The 18,694-nt window shown below is 41.6% G+C and overlaps 1 protein-coding gene across 1 annotated transcript in view; it reads right to left on the bottom strand.

The window, feature by feature from the left end:
- NYAP2 (neuronal tyrosine-phosphorylated phosphoinositide-3-kinase adaptor 2) overlaps window positions 1–18,694 on the bottom strand; it is a 262,096-nt gene that overhangs the window by 104,453 nt on the left and 138,949 nt on the right. Inside the window, exon 4 of the mRNA XM_030327346.1 lies at window positions 141–1,247. Coding sequence (XP_030183206.1) covers window positions 141–1,247 — 1,107 coding nt within the window. The remainder of the gene's footprint in view (window positions 1–140; window positions 1,248–18,694) is intronic.

The raw sequence follows: 18,694 nt of genomic DNA, 5'->3' as shown, positions 1-18,694 counted from the left end.
CGGGAACCGACTGGGCCACCCAGGCGCGCCCCCACTTTGGAATTTCAACTGGAAGGACCCAAGGCCCTGCCCTCGGGGCTTCACCTGCACCCCCGGGGCTTCGCCTTACTTCTAAGGGAACGTGGACTCTGCACACTTACTCTCTGCGGGGTCCTTAGACCTGCGGCCGCTCGACGACGACTTGCGCAGCAGGCTCCGCCCGGAGGTGAAGAGGCTGGTCAGTTCTTCCAAGGGGCTCGTGGGGGTCCTGGAGCGGGAGGCGCCCGGCGCGGGGCCGTAGGTGTTCACCGCAGCGTTGACCATCTTGGCCCCGTCCTGCGACACGGGCCTGGCGCTCGGATGCGGCCCCGCCGGGGAGCCCCTGGACAGGCTGCCCGGGTGCACCGCGTCGTAGGGCGGCGGCCGCTTGAGGCTGAGCGGGGTCAGGGACCGCCCCATGCTGACCGGCGACGGCGAGGCCGAGTGGCTCTTCGGGTAGCCGTGCGGGGACTGCGTCCGGTACAGCGTGGACGGCGGGGGCGGGGACGAGGACAGCGCGGTGGCCGCGGAGGCCGCGGGGCTCGGGCCCAGGGCCGCCGCCTGCTCTTTGTCCAGCTTGGGATGGCCGGAGGCGTGGGAGGGCAGTGCGGACGGCGACGCGCCCGGCTGCTGCTTCATGTAAGACACGTTTTCCAGCACGGGCAGCTTGGTGACCTCTAGCGGGGTGAGCGGAGACTCGTCGGAATTGGGGGAGCACTGCACGGGCGCGGGGGGGAACACCAGCAGCGGGGGTCTGTGGGAGAGCAGGTTGGGGAAGGGCGGGGGGATGTCACAGAGCAAACCCTTTGGAGTACATGGCACGGAGGACTTGGCGAAGTCCGAGTCAGGCACCGTGGGAGTAGCACACTGCGAAGAGCAACTGTGATGGTCAAGGTCACATTTGGAATCTTGGCCCAAGTCGTCGAAGATGGGGTATTTCATCTCCTCGTAGACGGCCTCGCCCTGGTCGTCGTCCTCCTTCCTGAAGTCTCTGAGGATGTTGCCCACCATCTCGATGTACACGGGCTCCTCCTCCTCGGGGTCGCCCGCGGGGCTGCTGACATGGGACAGGGAGGGGTCGCGCGGGAGCGACGTCCTCCGCGGCCCGTGCTTCTTGATGTATGTTTCATCGAAAGAGGTGCTCAGCTGAGTGTTCGGGTTGCGTTTGGGTTTGGGTGGAGGGATCTTCTTGGAATATTCATCACTGTGGGGTCTCGGTTTGGCGGACACTGCAAAAGAGAAAATTAAAAAAAAAAAAGGTAAAATAGATTATTAAAATAGAAAAGCCTTCGAAAATGACTTGTACTCGAGTTGGCTCCTAGGAACTTTTTTTTTTTTTAAGTTTTTATTTATTTTTGAGACAGAGAGAGACAGAGCATGCACGGGGGAGGGGCAGAGAGAGAGGGAGACACAGAATCCGAAGCAGGCTCCAGGCTCTGAGCTGTCAGCACAGAGCCAGACATGGGGCTCGAACTCACAAGCTGTGATCATGACCTGAGCTGAAGTCAGATGCTTAACCGACTGAGCCATCCAGGCGCCCCCCCCCCCTTTTTTTTTTAATTAATGTTTATTTGTATTTGAGACAGTGTGAGAGCTGGGGACAGGCAGAGAGAGAGAGGGAGGCACAGAATCCAAAGCAGGCTCCAGGCTCTCAGCTGTCAGCACAGAGCCCCGTGTGGGGCTCAAACTCACGGACCTCGAGATTATGACCTGAGCCTAAATCATAAGCATAACTGACTAAGCCACCCAGGCGTCCCTACTGCTATGAATTTTTGATCGGCATGGGAGGTGGTAATCTGCTTCATTTCTAGTTTGAGGCTTAGACTAAAACTCAAAAAAAGTCAAGCACTTTCCATACGTAGGAAAACCTGATAAAACAGTACTACTAATATTTGTCTTCAAACTAATATTAATAATCCGACACTGACAAATGCATTAACCAGGGCAATTCGTCCCTCTGCCTTAGAATTTCTAAAGAGAAACCTTCCGATGAAACATGTTCCATAAAAACGATCATAAACTTCATAAAGATTAACCTCCAAGAATTAAGTGAGAAACTCAGGAGGACAAAATCAAGTTTCTTTGAGCACAAATGGTCACAAAAATACCATGGGATTTGAGCCCTTTTAATGTTGTGGCTATTGCACATGATCGCATCTCGCTTTCATTTAGGATAAAAATGTCCTAGCCTGCTAGACTTAATCTCTGCCTTGGTTCAGATAAATAACTTCTATACAGATGGGTCTGATATTTCAAGGGAAATTGATGTGAAAATCTTATGAGGCTAGACAAGTTAATCTCTGAATCTCCAGGTATTGTTGATTAGGGTGTATTTGTCTGTTTTTGTTCATGAGATCCCTTTTGATATCCCAAATGCTATCTTGGAATGAATTTATTAGGTATGTTGCACTGAGACATCAGAACCCCCTCGAGCGCCTTACAAGGAAATAAACCAGAGAATGCTGTGTAAGCTTCAAGAATAACTTTTGGAAACTCACAACAGATATACGTACGAGTGCATTCAACAGCCTACTGCGGGCACCCCTTGTAGTGAAACGTAAACTCTGACACTATACAGTGGGGTGGAACAGGCTGGCAACTTGTCTGTGACTGAAATCAATTATTTAGCATGCAGGGAAGGTACTGGCATCTTGTTATTATCTCATTAGCTCATTGTGCTGATATATGATTTCAATGATTATCATTATTATGCGGTGTGGTGGAATGCAGTTACTTACGGTAAATAGTAGCATATAATGTAAGGTGACAGTATAGCTTATAGGTGTAAAACGATTGAGAAAATAACAGGCTTCCCGACAATTTGCAGCCTTAAGGGCGGGGACGGGGGGGGGGTCTCAAGGCACAAATCAGGAAACACCTGAGATCATTTTGCTTTTTTCAATTAGCATACTATGACACAGGAGTTTTTCTAAAGCTTACTAAAGGAGAAGCGAGCGCTTAAAGATTAGTTAGCAGGCTGCTCTGCACATCAAACATGGCTTCAGAGGGAGGAAGCTCATCAAACATTCTAGAAGTGGTTATGTCTCTCACTTTTCTGGGTCATTCTTTCAAATATTCTACTCTTCTGTGCCCCTAATGAGTGAGTTTTTACTCACTACAATCAAACACCTCTTCGAAGGGAAGTTTCTTAATGTATCTGGGCTTCTCCTTTAACTCATATCGGGAAAAGCTAGATGCTGAGTTCCAGGGGGTTATAGCAATAGAGTCTGTTAGTGCCAAAAGGGAAAAGCCTAGAGACACAATTGGGTGAAAAATACCTAGAGAATTCTTTAGGAGGGACTCAAAGTGGACCAGTAGCTCCTCTCTGTATCTCTCACTGGTCTTAAAGTTTACTGGTTTTAAAGACTACTGTGTATGTTAATTTTCATGAATTAAAAAACCCATCAGATGATATATAAAAATGTGAGCCCGATGCATAAAGTGAAATTATACATAATTGAATAAAGTTGACTTAGTACTTGAGGGCCAGGGAGTTAATACGCAGAGGAACAAAAGCCTATACAGACTATTCTTCTGAAGCTTGTTTCCTACCTTCTTCCACCTCAGAGTCTTATATAGGCTAAGTAACTCACACTCTGGGAAAATATTTGCCACTGATTATTGGGTTCTAGAGATTGAGTGGGTTGGGCTAAAGGGGAAACCTTAGAGGAGAGAAGTCTGATTGGCGAGGTGCTCTGTGAATGGAGGGTAAACCTAAAGCTAGGAATTAATGTGTCCATGAGATGATAATTCATTATATGGGAGTGGTCACATGTAGAATAAGATTAGCCTTTTTATACCTTCTAAATTATAATCTGTTTTTGTTTTCTTTAACTTTTCATGAAGTCTGATATCCCCACCTAGACTTGGGTAGTTATATGGAAAGAAATAACAGGACAGGCAGAATTCAAGCATCTGAGCCCAAGACTAGGAAGCAGACTACACTAAGGGAAGACTATAACCCAGGATTCCCAGGCAGGGAGGGGTCATGGTAGGGCTGGTAATGACTTGATACTTAGGGAGGCAGTAGCCTCACGAACAACCTTGGAACCAACGTCCCTCTTCCCACATAGATTAGAAGATGGCCTTTGGAATGGGCACGACCAATGCTTGGGTTATACTCAAAATGTGAGCAGATGACACTCATTCTGCGTGCCAAAAGGAAGAGAAAAAAAATAAGTAAAAATACTTCATATCTATGAAATTATTGAAGAAAGAAAAGGTTTTGTTCGAGAACACAGCATAGAATTAAAGTAGAGCAACTATTCATTAGGAAGGAATATAGGCAATCCATTCGTACTATGAGACCACTTTAGTGCCAAACTAAACACAGATATTGTCTTACCAGGGGAATAAAATATAATATGTGACTCTTACGGTGACTCTTAGATAATCAAAATTCACTTTTACTATGGACCGAATTGCATCCCTCCCACAGTAACGTGTTGAGGCACTAACCCCCAATATAATGGTATTTAGAGATGGTGCCTTTGGGAGATAATTGGGTTTGGATGAGATCATGAGGATTGGGCCCTCATGGCCAGGGGTGGGGGGGGGGCAGGGGGAGGGGTCCACCATGTGAGTATGTAGTGAGAAGGCAACCATCTACAAGTCAGGAAGAGTTTTCACCAGAAACCAACTAACTATCCTAGCACGTTGATCTTGGACCTCTGGCCTCAAGAAATGAGAGGAAATAAATGTCTATTGTTTAAGCTATTGTTTAAGCTGGTCTATGGTATTTTGTTATGGAAACCCAAAATGACTTGGATAATAGTGTATTCATTAAGCATAAAGACCCTGTACAGTTGAATGTTAAGCACTCACTTTAATTCCATCTTCTGGCATTAAAATACTTGAAATAGCTTTGTTATTTTCAAAATTAATACGACTCTCTCCCAGCCTTTTTAAATGTACGTTTCACCTGCCTCTGCCCTGTATCCTCTTATCCCCTGGAGTCATGTCACAAAGAGCAATTACACCTAAATACAGAAATATTCCTCCCAGCTATCCATCCCGGTACCCACAACCTGTAATTCTGGTTGCTTTTCTCAGTCTGACTCGTCGATCTCTAATTTGTGCCAGGGCACGTGCTTCTGATCCCAACCCATTTTCTGGATGCTTTTTGGTTGTTGTGGTCTGCTTCGGCACATTCTGTCCTGTTCCACGTTGTTCTACTGCCCACCAGCTGAAGTAATTCCCCAGCCGGCCTTGCCCAAGGAATACTTCATTATCTGGGCAACCTTATTCCTCTGCGTTACCCTGTGTGATAAAAAGAGCCTAATGCAGGCAGATTCATATAATGCAAGCACATTTTGTTTCCTGGTCCTCTTTCTTTGTATTGATCCAAATTTGAAATGAGCGTATTGAGGTTTATTTAGATAGTAAAGTGTTAAGTAAATTTCAGATGATAGGGATGAATAAACAGATTCACTCCTTTGATATCTGGAGACTTTTTTTTTTTTTTTTTCCCGGGCAATAGTTGCTTCCCATTCCATATCCCCCTTGCAATTGAGTAAATAATTCATGGAGAAATAAAAATTTGTTTTAACTGTCATATACGCTTTTTTTAAAGTTTGCCCATATAAGGCAAAGTCTGAAATTTTAAACAACATTGTCACATAATTTATTCTACCTTAACCTCACTCTAGGCCATTAAAAATTAAAGAAAAAAAATCATGTTTAAAAAGTCATTTCTTTAGAGAATACTTCAAAACAGTCTTGATCTATATACATAGATGCTGAAATACTGCTAATAAAAGACAATGAAAATTGCTTGCAAATTTCCACATTAAACCAAATTCAACCATAATAAAAAAGGTGAGTTTTATTGCTATTGAATGAATTTTAAATTATTTCTAATAAACCCAAAGATAGAGGCAATAATTCCTGTTCAGCTCCAGAACACAAATTTTAATGCTTAAAATAGTATAATGACAGTAGCATTGAATAAGCAGAAAGTGACATTTTTGAAATGAAATATCGGAGCACAAAGGTTATGCACGGCTTTCAGTCATGCCCAGATGATCCGTCTTTCACAGTTAATTTTGGAAATTCACCGTGTCCTTTGTCAACCTATCCTTCTGAAATAATTTTCCCTTATTAGAAAAATATAATGTAAAACCTTGCTTTAGTATCTGTGGATGTTCCTGTCCCAAGAAGACACAACACAGGTCATGTCAGTATTTCCCTGACTGGCCACAGAATCTCAGAATTTGAAGGGCTCTTAGAAATTATGCAGCCCAAGGGCTGTACATTACTGAAGAAGAGACAAAAATTCCTACCAACGACTTAAAAAAAAAAAATGAAATCTCATCATTTCAATTCAATCTTTTATACGATTTATTTATTTATTTATTTATTTATTTATTTATTTTGAGAGAGACAGAGACAGAGAGAGCAGGGGAGGGGCAGAGAGAGAGAGAGAGAGAGAGAGAGAATCCCAAGCAGGCTCTGCACTGTCGATACAGAGCCCGATGCAGGGCTCGAACTCAAGAACCTTGAGATCAAGACCAGAGCCGAAACCCAGAGTTGGACACTTAACCAAATGAGCCACCGAGGCACCTCAATCTCATATACATTTTCAAACAAAAGGAAACAACAGGGGTGGATAGTTCTGTAATTTGTTATTTGGTATTTGGCATAGAATATCATTTTAACAGGTCTCCTCAGAAATCAAAATAAAAGCATAAAAAAAATAAAAGGTCTTCCCAGCCTACGCTATAATGGTAGCACCTTAACTGTGTAGCTCCAGTTATAGAGATATATTACGCAGGCAATTCAATTGGGAAAAGAGAGTCCAGTGATGAGAAGTAGTGTCCACACTGTGCGATCCTGAAACTGGCTGATTCTGGAAGGTGAGAGACACATTTCCCACTTTCAGCAGAACTGTGCTCACAATAACTCTCTTTTCACAACTCAAAATTCCAAGGGTTTGAGGGATATTTTTATTTCCACAGTCACAAGCTTTACAATACCATCCACAAAATTGGTCCTTTTTACTTTATTTATGTATGTATGTATGTATGTATGTATGTTAAATTAAGGTGCTGTTTATAAAGGAATGAGAGTTGCAAGTGCCCTTGATCTGTTTACTGTAAGACCAGGAAAGTATGATTAATGTGCAAAAAGGATCGGAATTGGAGTTGTAGGACTTATTGTTCTGGAAAACAGAGAACTCGGATCAACGTTTGGATGGAGACAAACGATGTAAGACATGGAACTGGTCCAAAGCATGGTTTTCAAGTTGAATGGGATTTAGTGTCTTGGCTTAAGCTAGAAGACGTGATTCTAATCACTTCTTTGCTTCAGTTAGGCTGCATAACTTTGGGCAAATTACTTTGAAGTGCATTATTATATGTACTCATTTTTGTCATAGATAATAAGAGACTTTAATCAGAACCACTGTTTTTTTTTAAATTACTCATCTCAACGCAGTAATTATAAAATAAAATTGGAGTTTGTCACCAATATTTTAAACGAAATGAATTAAATCAGATTAGAAAATATGAGTACATCTCGTGATAAGAGTAGAGGTTATTGGTTGAAACAATATTTAAGTATATAGATATTTCCTAGGACTCACATATCTTTCATAAGTTATGATAAGGGATGTTTGAACAGTCCTAAAGCAGACAATCGCTGGTTGATGGCCTTCAGGGAGGGCTCCATCAACTCTTTCCTTTCTAGTAACTGTGCATACTTCTTTGTCCCTTGTGAGGTACTTTTCTCCCGTTGAATATGGCAGTTTTCACTTTCCTCCAAAGGAAGTCAGACACCATGAAGGAAGTCTAACTACTCTGAGATGACCATGCAGTGAAGAAGCCCAAGCCAGCCTAGGGGAAAAGAACTAAGAAAAACAATCAATAATGAAAATGAAATCCTGGCCGTACGACCCCAGTCAAGCAGTTCTGGTGAACGTTGTACTATCTGAACCATCTGAGGTGAGAGAGCAGACACTTTGAATCAGTGACAATTCATCCTCACTGCACCCCACTGAATTCCCAACCCACAGAATTATAAGCAAATATGATCATTACTTTTATGTCTCTAAATTTGGGGAGATATATGTATACATATATCTGAAACTGGTACCAGAAGTATGGAGCTGCCTTAACAGAAAATCTAAAACTTATCCATTGGCCTTGGGATGGTGACAGAGGCCTGAAGGACAGTGAGGAAGCCATTGGAAGACTAAAAATTTGGTTAGAAAATTGCTATTAGAGGCCATAATAAAAGAACACGGTGTTATAGGTTGGTGGAAAGTTGGCAAGACGGTTGCCTGTGGTGATGTAGAAAATATAAAGTGTACTTAATGAATGGGTGAGCCTGAGTAAGGAGAATTGTGGAAGGATGTGGAAATGTCAGCTGGCTTGTTTGGCGTTGTATGGTAGAGGGCTGTGTGAGAAAGAAAGAGACAAAGGAAGGAAGTGTTCCATTCTCAAGCAAAATGAAAGGAAATCATTGCACGCAGGACTTGCCACGAAGACTTGTCAGATCAGCAAAGGGTTTTCAAAGTGAAAAATGGCCGTCAGGGCAAAGGTCAATCCAGAGTTCTTCCAGTAAAAGGTGGTCTTGAGGTAAAAATCATATTAAGGGTGGACCCTTAATTTGGACCCCTTACTGAAATCTACAAATAAGACCCCTTACTGAAATCTCTGAAAGATTAAGGTAGAGAACTGAAATAATCTTTTAAGAATCTTACAAGTGTTGTTCCACAACGCTCTGACCACAACCCTGAGAAGACAGGTCTGTCTCAAAACAGTTGGTGTTTGTCTTTTGTCTAATGGAATAGCCTATAACTTGATTCTTACGAAGACCACAAACACTGTAAAGGCACTTCGTTAACTTTGACTAAAAGGGACGCTGTTCAAATTTAAATTAAAAAAAAAGTCTTTGGGCTCCCAAACTTTCAGGGCAGGAAGAGAGCTGAGAAGTCTCTTGAGGGACAGGTCACTTCTTCTGGACAGGAAAAGATGACTTGGAAAACAGATGTGAGGACTCAGAGAGTAAGACAAAGAGTCACAGAGAACCAAAACCAGAGAAAGCAGGGACCTAATCGTTACATATTTTCTGCCATCAGATTAGGGGCAACCGGGTGCAAGTTGTGGAACTGGACTTCAGAATCACTACGAGCCAGTGACTTCTATGTGCCCTTCCAACCTCCAGCCCCCCCTGTTTTGAACAGCATTGCAGTTTTCCTGCTCCTGAGCTGCCAGTCTCTGTCAGGTTTTGCAAGACAGATCAATTGCACTTTTAGCTTAAAGACCTTTGCATATGAGGAAATGCACTCAAAGAACCTCATGGCACAGGGGCATGATTGAAATGATGAAATCCGAGATTTCAAGCTGCTGTTGTCATGTAAGGAAATGTTTGGGCAAGAGGGTGAGAATATTTTTCCTATTGGGAATATTGTAGCTGAAAGGCAAATTGTGGTAGACAGTCTTCATAGATAGTTACCTTCAATTCCTTCCCACTTTGTGTGCTTTCTACCTATTAATGGTTGGAGTCTGTCAAACCCTTTTCAAATCAGGGCTGGCCTTGTGACTTACCTTGACCCCTGGAATGTGGCAGAAGTGATATTCTGAATCTTGGACTTAGGAAGACTGACAGTTTTCACTTCCTCTATCTTAAAAGTCAACTCCCATGTAAGAACTCTCAGACTAACACGCTACGAAGAAAGTCAACCTGGTGATGTGAGGAGGCCACGTGGAGGGGAAGTAAGCCCAGACATGTGAGTGACATGTTCTTGGACCTTCCAACCCATCCCAAATACCAGATGAATGCAGCCAAATGAGAGACCCCAACCAATGTTATATAGGGTAGAAGAATCACTCAAAGAAGCCAAGTCAACTCACAGAATAATAGGCAGTAATAAACTGTTGCTGTTTTTTAAGCCATAGCATTTGGGGTTGGTTTATTGCATGGCAATAGATAACTGAAAGAAATCCCAGAATTAATTTCCTGTTTGTGTAGATATCTCGTAGAAAATGCTATTGTTATTTTCATAGAACTAGAGTACAGTGTGCACCCTGAGGAAACAGAAAGCATCTTTCCAGAATAGAAAAATTAAGGAAGTAAGATTGCATTCTGAGTATTATAAAATCACCACAGGATGATTCAAAGAAGAGATATAAAAAGAGATTACATATTTTCTGGTGAAAAAGACTGGATTGAAATCAGAATGAAGGCATTAATATATTAAAGGAAGAACAACCAGAGGGGATCTTGCCACCCACAGGGAATATAAAACCAGGAAGCTTAGAGAGGAAAACATGGCGGCACCCCACAGCAGTGCCCTGGGTATCTGGTCCTCCATTATATCTCTGTTGTGGGGATGGACTCAGCATGCTCGTAGAACCTAAAGCCACTATATATATGATTCTCATGAGTCTTTCTTTTCCTAACTTCAGACTTGTCAAGAAACTTTGTAAGAATTTTGAGTTCCGAAATACTATGCATCTGTTTCTCATTAAAAACAAGTTTCATGGACTGCTATGGTCAGAATGTTTGCCGCCCCCCCCCACCACTCCAAATTCACATGTTGGGATCTTAACACCCAGTGTTATGGTGTTAGAAAGTAGGGTCTTGAGAGAGGATGAGCTCACCAGTGTGGAGCCCTTCTGAATGGCATTAATTCTCTTATGAAAGAGACCCCACAAACCCCCCAGCCTCTTCTACCATGTGGAGACCTGGAACACGACCAGAACATGACCATGCTGGCCCCTTGATCTTGGACTTCCAGCCTCCAAAACTGTGAAAGTGCATTTCTGTTGTTTATAAGCTACTCAATCTATGGTATTTTATATAACAGCCCAAACAGACTGTGACATATACCCATCTCTTTTGAGCTTGGTTACTATGACATCTTGGGTATTCGAGACAACTGATGGTGGAGTTTCTGAGATTATAGATTGATGGCCAGTACTGCACCAGAAAAAATTCACCACAGTATCACCATTTCATGGGAATCTGTCCAGGAAGGCAGCCAGCATTTCCAAGGAGACACAGCCCTGTGTTCACAATACTTATCCCAACTGTATAGTTGATATTTCCACCCCCGGGCAGTATCTTTTTTCCTAATCACTGTTCTCTTGGTCCAGTCCTTGGGTGCCTTTTAGACCCAGCCCACTTATAAAGAACAGAAATGGTGCAGAGCTATGGGCACTTCCTTGGCTTCACAACTGCAGTCTTTCAGATTCCACCTGACATCCCATACTTTACACAAATCTAGAAAAAAAATTAAAAAAGAACTGGAGGCAATGCATCCATCAGGGAGAAGGACTGTTCTGCAGGGATCATCCCAGTTGGGGATGATTAGCAGGTTTCATAGCTGACAAAATTTCTTGTGTGACCAAACAGTAGTCAGGTTCCTGAACCTTTCTCTAGGCTTACCTGTGCACTTCCTTATAAAATCCAATTTTACATAACCCTGCTAAAATCCTTTTAATCCCAACCCCCCACCCTCAATATCTGATCATCTTCGATATCTGATTGGGTTCTTCATTCCCTGCCACCCCCCAGGGAATATCTGATCACCCCAGCCTGTCTTCAGCAAAAATCTTATTAAGTCCGTTCAACCAGAAACCCCTTTACCACTGATGTCTTCTGTTATAATTTTCCATCCACCGAACCCCACCTTGCTCTTTGGCTATAAACTCCCACTTGCCCATGCTGTGTTTGGATGGAAAGGAACCTCTGTATGAGGTCTCTTTTCCCCTCTCATTATAGTCCTAAATAAAATTTATATTTGCCACTTTAACTACTGTTCAGCTCTGGTTTTTGTTTGACATCCACAAACTATACATGTCTGGCTTCCTTGTGGCATTCAGATCTCAGCATGAAGTCATGTCTTCAGAGAAATCTTCATGACCACTCAATCAGCACACATCACATTAGATATTTCTCTTGTTTATTTCTCAACTGGTTTATGTAAGCTTCCAAGCTTGTGTATATATTTTCCTCTCTCCCACTTGAGTACAATCTCCATGAGAGATGGAGGTGGGTCCCCATTTGTCATGATCTTTGTTAAATCCTCTGACTGGAACATCAGACGTTCTTAGTAAATATCTCCTCACTAGTCAGGGAACAGTAGACTTTTGACATTCTTAGTCAACATTCAGGATTTCTGGTATTCTCCAGTGGCTCTAAAGAGCCATGAACAACTCTCAGTTTTGCCATTTCTTAGGCATTATTTGAATTATGAGGCAGGAAGATGATGATGCTTGTGGAGAATAATAACAGTGACAAAACAGATGAACATACAGGTGATGGAAGGATCGATCAAAGGAGGAATATTCCACCATGCCCATGTATAGAAACTGAGGCAGGTTAAATATTTTTCCCTGCCAAAAAGGAAGAACAGAAGAACATAAAAATTAGCTGAGGAATTAAGACAGTCCTTTTTCCATTGCCTTATGCGAAGGAAAGTTCAGAGGGGTAGACCGAATTCACAGGTTAGATCCTGCAATGTAAAGTAGAGACACGTAAGGTCTCATGACTTTGTAAACACTATCTTAGACCATGAATTTGGGGGTTATAGCAGTCATTCCCTGAAAAAAAAAAAAAAAAAAAAAAACTTTCTTCGTGGATTCAAAACTTAATATAGCAAGGCCATTTGAAACAGGGTCACAGATGTGGGAAATAGGAAACAAAAGTGCCCAGAAACCCCCTTACGGGTTAACCATCTTGCACGTAGCAGGATCTTTCCGTAGTAGCAAGAGAACGACTCCCACCAAGGCCACAAGTATGCTTTCACTTCGTAGCACACCAGACCTCCCATGAGAACCAAACATAATGGCCATCCTTGCTTTTTTTGGCCTTCTTCACATACTCTGCACTGTGGCCAAAGAAAACGTCCACTATTGCCCACAGTTCTCAGATGTGTGTGTGTTCAGACGCCGCCCCGACACTCTCCTCTGCTCCTCTCCCACTATCTCCCTGAAACACAAATCCTCCCATCCTTCAAGCCCTAATTCAAGCATCAATACTTCCTTTCTTTCTGCTTAGTTTTTTTTGTTTTTTGTTTTTTGTTTTTGTTTTTGTTTTTTACTTGTGCTTCACGTATTTCTTCTTTGTTACCTCCTTCGCTTCCTACCTTGCACCTGGTTATCGGGTTCTCTCTCCTAAAGATTATGAGCTTTCCAGGGGCGCCTGAGTGGCGCAGTCGGTTAAGCGTCCGACTTCAGCCAGGTCACGATCTTGCGGTCCGTGAGTTCGAGCCCCGCGTCGGGCTCTGGGCTGATGGCTCAGAGCCTGGAGCCTGTTTCCGATTCTGTGTCTCCCTCTCTCTCTGCCCCTCCCCCGTTCATGCTCTGTCTCTCTCTGTCCCAAAAATAAATAAACGTTGAAAAAAAAAATTAAAAAAAAAAAAAGATTATGAGCTTTCCAAAGACAGAAACAACTCATCTTTTAAAAAAAAAAAAACAACAAACTTAACAGAGGGACTTACCCCCCATAGGCATTTGATCAACTATTCCTATAGATACTTGTGTACTGGACAATAAACTACCAATGCATAATGTTTCAAAATTTTCAATTTTCTTTCTCATCCTTTCCTTCAGATTTTCTTCCTTCTTCCATCCATTTTCATTTTTTTTTTTTTTTTTTAGTGAAAATTGATCTCCTTAGAGTTTCGAGGACTACTTTATCTTAAAGATTTGTTTCATTTAGGAAAAGAACCTAACTAATTAAAGCTATGTGTCTACATCACTACAGGTTTCCCCAAATAAGAACTCACTGGGTGGTTTTATCTATGCATGCCATCACCTCCACCCGGTAGTAAATCAAATAATTCATGGAGATGTGTCAAAACAGTACACATATTTAAAACTTAGGGATAGTTGTGTTATTAAACCACTGGTTTGATAGTGGCTTTTTATCTCTTTGCCTCAATATTTTGAAGCCATCAGCTTTACAAATTCGTGGCTATCGGTTATCTCTTGCAGCATCTCTACCTGCAGAGAAAAGTTACTAAATAAGTTAATTTCCTGAGTCTTGAGGGGAAAAAGAAAAATGTGACAACAAAAAAGTAGCCATGGAAAATACACAGTGGTGAGCACCCAATAGAAACTCAATTAATTTGGATTCAACCCAGGAGGATATTATGTTAGGGGAAAGTAAGTTGGGAGGAAAATCCGATTAACGATTGGAACATTCCCCCTCTCCCTCAGGCAAGTCAACTCTATAGAAGCTGAATCCCGGCAGTTCCATAGATACAATCTACTGGGGCTTATCCTTTGTAAATCTGTCCTGGTTGAGATATAAAGATAGAAATGTTTGTGAGCTTTTTAAGTATCTGAGATCACAAAGGAAGCAGCATGGAATTAGAGAACCATAAAACATTTCATTCAGCTTCACCGAAGTTGTGTTGATGTATGCTGACACCTCTAATGATGAAAGATAGTAGTAGTAATGATGATGATAATAATAACAACAAGTGTAGTAATAATAGCTACCATATGTCACATGCATTATTTGTATCAGGCAATATGCTTTTGAAAGATTACTTCATTTAATCCTCCCCCAACATCCCTATATGGTGATACTATTATAAATCTCATTTTACAGACATTGAAACTTAGTTATACAGAAATTCAGTTACTTGCCCAAGTAAAAGAAACCGACTTTGAACCCAGGTGATGTGACTCAAGTTGCCATACCGTCCAAGAATAATTTACCTTTAGAGATGATGGTGTTTATTTGTTTTACAAATATATAGGTAAATATGTTTTCAACATCACCAAAACTCATCTATGAGTCAGGGGCGCCTGAACTCCAATTCCAACTTAGTCATTGGGTAACGTTGGGATAGTTAAACTCTAGCCTCTTTAAGCCTTCTTGAGCTCAACTCTTAAATGGATATAATAATGATGCTTATTTACAGGATATTGTGAGGGTTTAAAAAGACACTATATTAGAAGTTGTTAGCATACTGCCCTAGGACGGCTTAAAACGTATAAGCAATTGGGGCGCCTGGGTGGCTCAGTCAGTTAAGAGTGTGACCCTTGATTTCAGCTCAGGTCATGCTCCCACGGTTACGAGATTGAGCCCCGCTTCAGGCTCCGTGGACACGGAGGCTGCTTACAATTCTCTCTCTCTCTCTCTCTCTCTCTCTCTCTCTCTCTGTCTCTCCCTCTGCCCCCCTCCACCATTTATGCTCGCTCGCTCGCTCTGTCTCAAAAAAAAGTATAAGCAATATCCCTATCAATTATTATCAGCATTCATTAAAAAATCAGAGTCTCTGACTACATTGGAAGATATGTAATGAGAGCATATGCTTTCACACATACTTCCCACTTATTTAGCATGGAGCTATAAAAATTAATGGCGCCAATGCCAGAGAGCCTACCAGTTCTGGGAAATTGTAAAATGAATGATTGCCTAAATAAATATAGATTTTATGTTCACTGAAGTATGAGATCAATATTTCAGTTTCCCTCTGTATTAGGTTTATAGCCTATGTATATCCACTAATAGAAGTGAATTTATTTTGAAAGCTGTAATCTTTCCCTTAAAATTATGTGGGCATTGGAATTTGGGGGACAATTGCCATTTCAGTGTTGGCATTTTTAGCTTCTTAGCTTAAGCTGAAAAAAAAAAAAGAAAGTTCACTTTCGGTAAGTTTTAATTTAATAATGCAATTAAAATCAAAACAAAAGGAAAAATGAAGAATGTAAATCACAGCATATGCCTGGCAAAGCCAAACCTTCAGCAGGTTAACACCTCTTATTGAAACACTCTTTTTTTCTGAACATAGATATACCCCTTAGGTTTTGCAAAATGACATTTGGGGGTTGTTTTCCATGCTTCGCAAATTTAGGAAAAGTGTGACTAGATTCTAAAAAAAGAGAAGGAGAATATTTCCAAAAATTGAGGTGGCTCATCTCAAGGACATCCTAAAGTTTTATGCCAAATGCATGTAATAAACACGTAGGCTTTCTTATATTCGTGTGATTCCATTTTGGATTTTATGGATATCCCATTATCCCTGTGTAGTGTGCCCCTTCATTCTTACAGAGTGGGGTTGGAAAGGGAAAAGATTTCCTTTTTTGCATGTGCACAGTTTTTCTTTAATGACCCTATAATTCTTCTTTCGTAGGCTTTGTATATAATTCCCATTTACCATTCTCTAAATTAAGATGAAGACAATGGTCCCATCCATCTATCCCAGAGTGATTTGACTCAAGCCAGAAGCTCACTGACCAAAGAAGTAGACACTGGTCTTTTCTGGTTCTAAGTTCTTGGCCTCTGTTCAAACAATGCAAACACCAGCAGTGCCATACGACGGGAGAGCAGAAGCCTTCACTGTCGAGCCCAGGGCCTCCGACCAGCTGTGCTGTTTTCTTTCTCATATTATTTGGCAATTCTGTTCAATCCACAGAAAGCTCAGACGTGGGGCCAATGGTGGGCCACACAAAGCAACATCCCAAGGATGCTGCAGCCCTTCCTTACCCTGGATGAAGTCACGGGGCTATTTGTGACTCTAGGCTTTCCATTATTCAAATGGAACCACAGAGGTTATTATTTGGTTTCATTTTTAGATTTAGGCTAGCTTTAGTTATAATAAAAGTCATCTGGATAACATGAATTCTGAGCCTAAAATATAAGGAAAAAGAGGGCCATTACGGTTTACCCAACCTGTATTATTTTCAGATTATTCCCTGTGATTCTTTCTCTACTTCCAAGTCATACCTTCAACATCTAACTCAAAATCAGCTTGGACTCTTAACCCAAAAGATAAACTTGAACTCATAGATGTTTGAGTATAGTAATAGTAATAGTAATGGGAATTTAGAGAAACCCTCTAAACCAAGTCTCAAAGTATATTTTCAAACTCAAATTTGAATTTGTATGTACATAAACACCTATGTCTGTGTGTACACACACACACACACACACACACACACACAGGCACATGTGTGGGTATGTGTGTGTGTGTGTGTGTGTGTGTATATATATATATGCGTGTGTGTGTACAAACATGTATGTTTAACATGTTTATGTATATGTTCATTTATCTGTTTATCCATCTCTTTTCTTGTTTTTAAGTTTATTTATATATTTTTGAGAAAGAGAGAGCAGGGGAGAGGCAGAGAGAGAGAGAGAGACAGAATCCCAAGCAGGCTCCACCTTGTCAACATAAAGCCTGATGAGGGGCTCTAACCCATGAACCATGAGATCACCACCTGAGCCAAAATCAAGAGATGGATGCTTAACTGACTGAGCCACCCAGGGACGCCATCTATCTTCTATATACCTAGAAATGCCCTGCTTTGTGACAATGAAAATGGTCAGAATGTTTGATCAGATCCTTTATAAATACAATTGTAATTATTATAATCATAATTAGCTCTGACCATGTCATGAGCCTACTCTCCCACTCCTACTCAAAGCCTGGCAACACTTCTTCATAATTATTAGGATAAATAAGGTGTTCCATGTCATGGCTTCCAGATCTTTCTCCACATCTTCCTACAGTGCTCCTCCTTGTGATAACTCCCAGCAGGCACAGGCTTCTCTTCCAGTGATTCAGACGAAAGAAGTGATCCTGCCATTCAAGTTTCTCCTGCCATGTGCTCCCGATACCTAGAATTCCTCAAATTCTTCCTAGAATTCTTCACTCCCTTTGTCCCCTCTTACTTAACTTTTAGATCTTGGTTTAATTTTCACTCAGGGACCTCTTCTTCAGAAATTCAATCTACAAAGAATCTCCCCTGAAAACCTCTTCTTTTTTTGTACCTCCATTTCTAGGTGCATGTTTATTCATGTTACTGGTTGTTGAATATCTTTCTTACTCCCTAGATAGGAATATCATGTTAGTCTTCATCACCTTGTAGGCCTCAGCTCCTAGACCGGTGCCTGTGTTGGAATAAAATTAGAATTTTTGCAAAGCTACGAATAAAAATGTGTAAGCTTTCATGTTGCTCATTCATTCCAAACAGCCCTTACTAATTTCATCGGAAATATTTTGCAATGAAGACCATGTCTGAAGACCTCGTCTCAGCATTAGACGTCTTATCTGACCACGTCTAACCACAATTAAAATAGGAGAAAAGATGCAGCCCAAGTTTATCCATGTCAAACTGGTAGTTTAGGTAGAGACAAAACAACTACAAAAGAGTGTGGTGCTGAAAATGTACAAGTCGGGACAGCACAGGACATGAAGTTGACAGGGGCTAGTTTTAGGGTGCTGTCCTCGGTTGTTCAGCAGGAACAAACTATGCAGGACAAGCACAGAAGGTAACTGGGAACAGTACTGCCTCTTTCATTTCCAAGACTCTGAACGTTCTCAAGCAAATTTGCCCCTACAATGCTTTTCAAATAGCACAAAGACCCAAACAGGGGAGACAAACTGTTCTCAGCCAATAGGAATGTTGGTGTTACCTTGGAGATAAGGATCTTTTGCGATCAAACCCATGTCCTAGAAACCTGTGACAATCACCCTCCAGTGCACAGCACTTAGACCGGAGCATAAGAGCTTTCCAATGGGCTATGCCAGCAAGCTGCTTGAAACAATAACAGAAATTCCTGAGTCAGGGAGATAATTGACACATTGGACACATGTGGTAAATGCCCTTAGAATGAGCAGGAAGCCACATGCCCCGGATTTCTCGAATTTTTCTGTGTATTTCTCTGTACAGATTCCAATGAGAAGCATTGTTTCCCTCATTTGTGTATC

The sequence above is a fragment of the Lynx canadensis genome, chromosome C1 (assembly GCF_007474595.2).
Source record: "Lynx canadensis isolate LIC74 chromosome C1, mLynCan4.pri.v2, whole genome shotgun sequence".
Classification (NCBI taxonomy): Eukaryota; Metazoa; Chordata; class Mammalia; order Carnivora; family Felidae; genus Lynx; species Lynx canadensis.
This window is presented reverse-complemented; position numbering and strand designations above follow the sequence as displayed.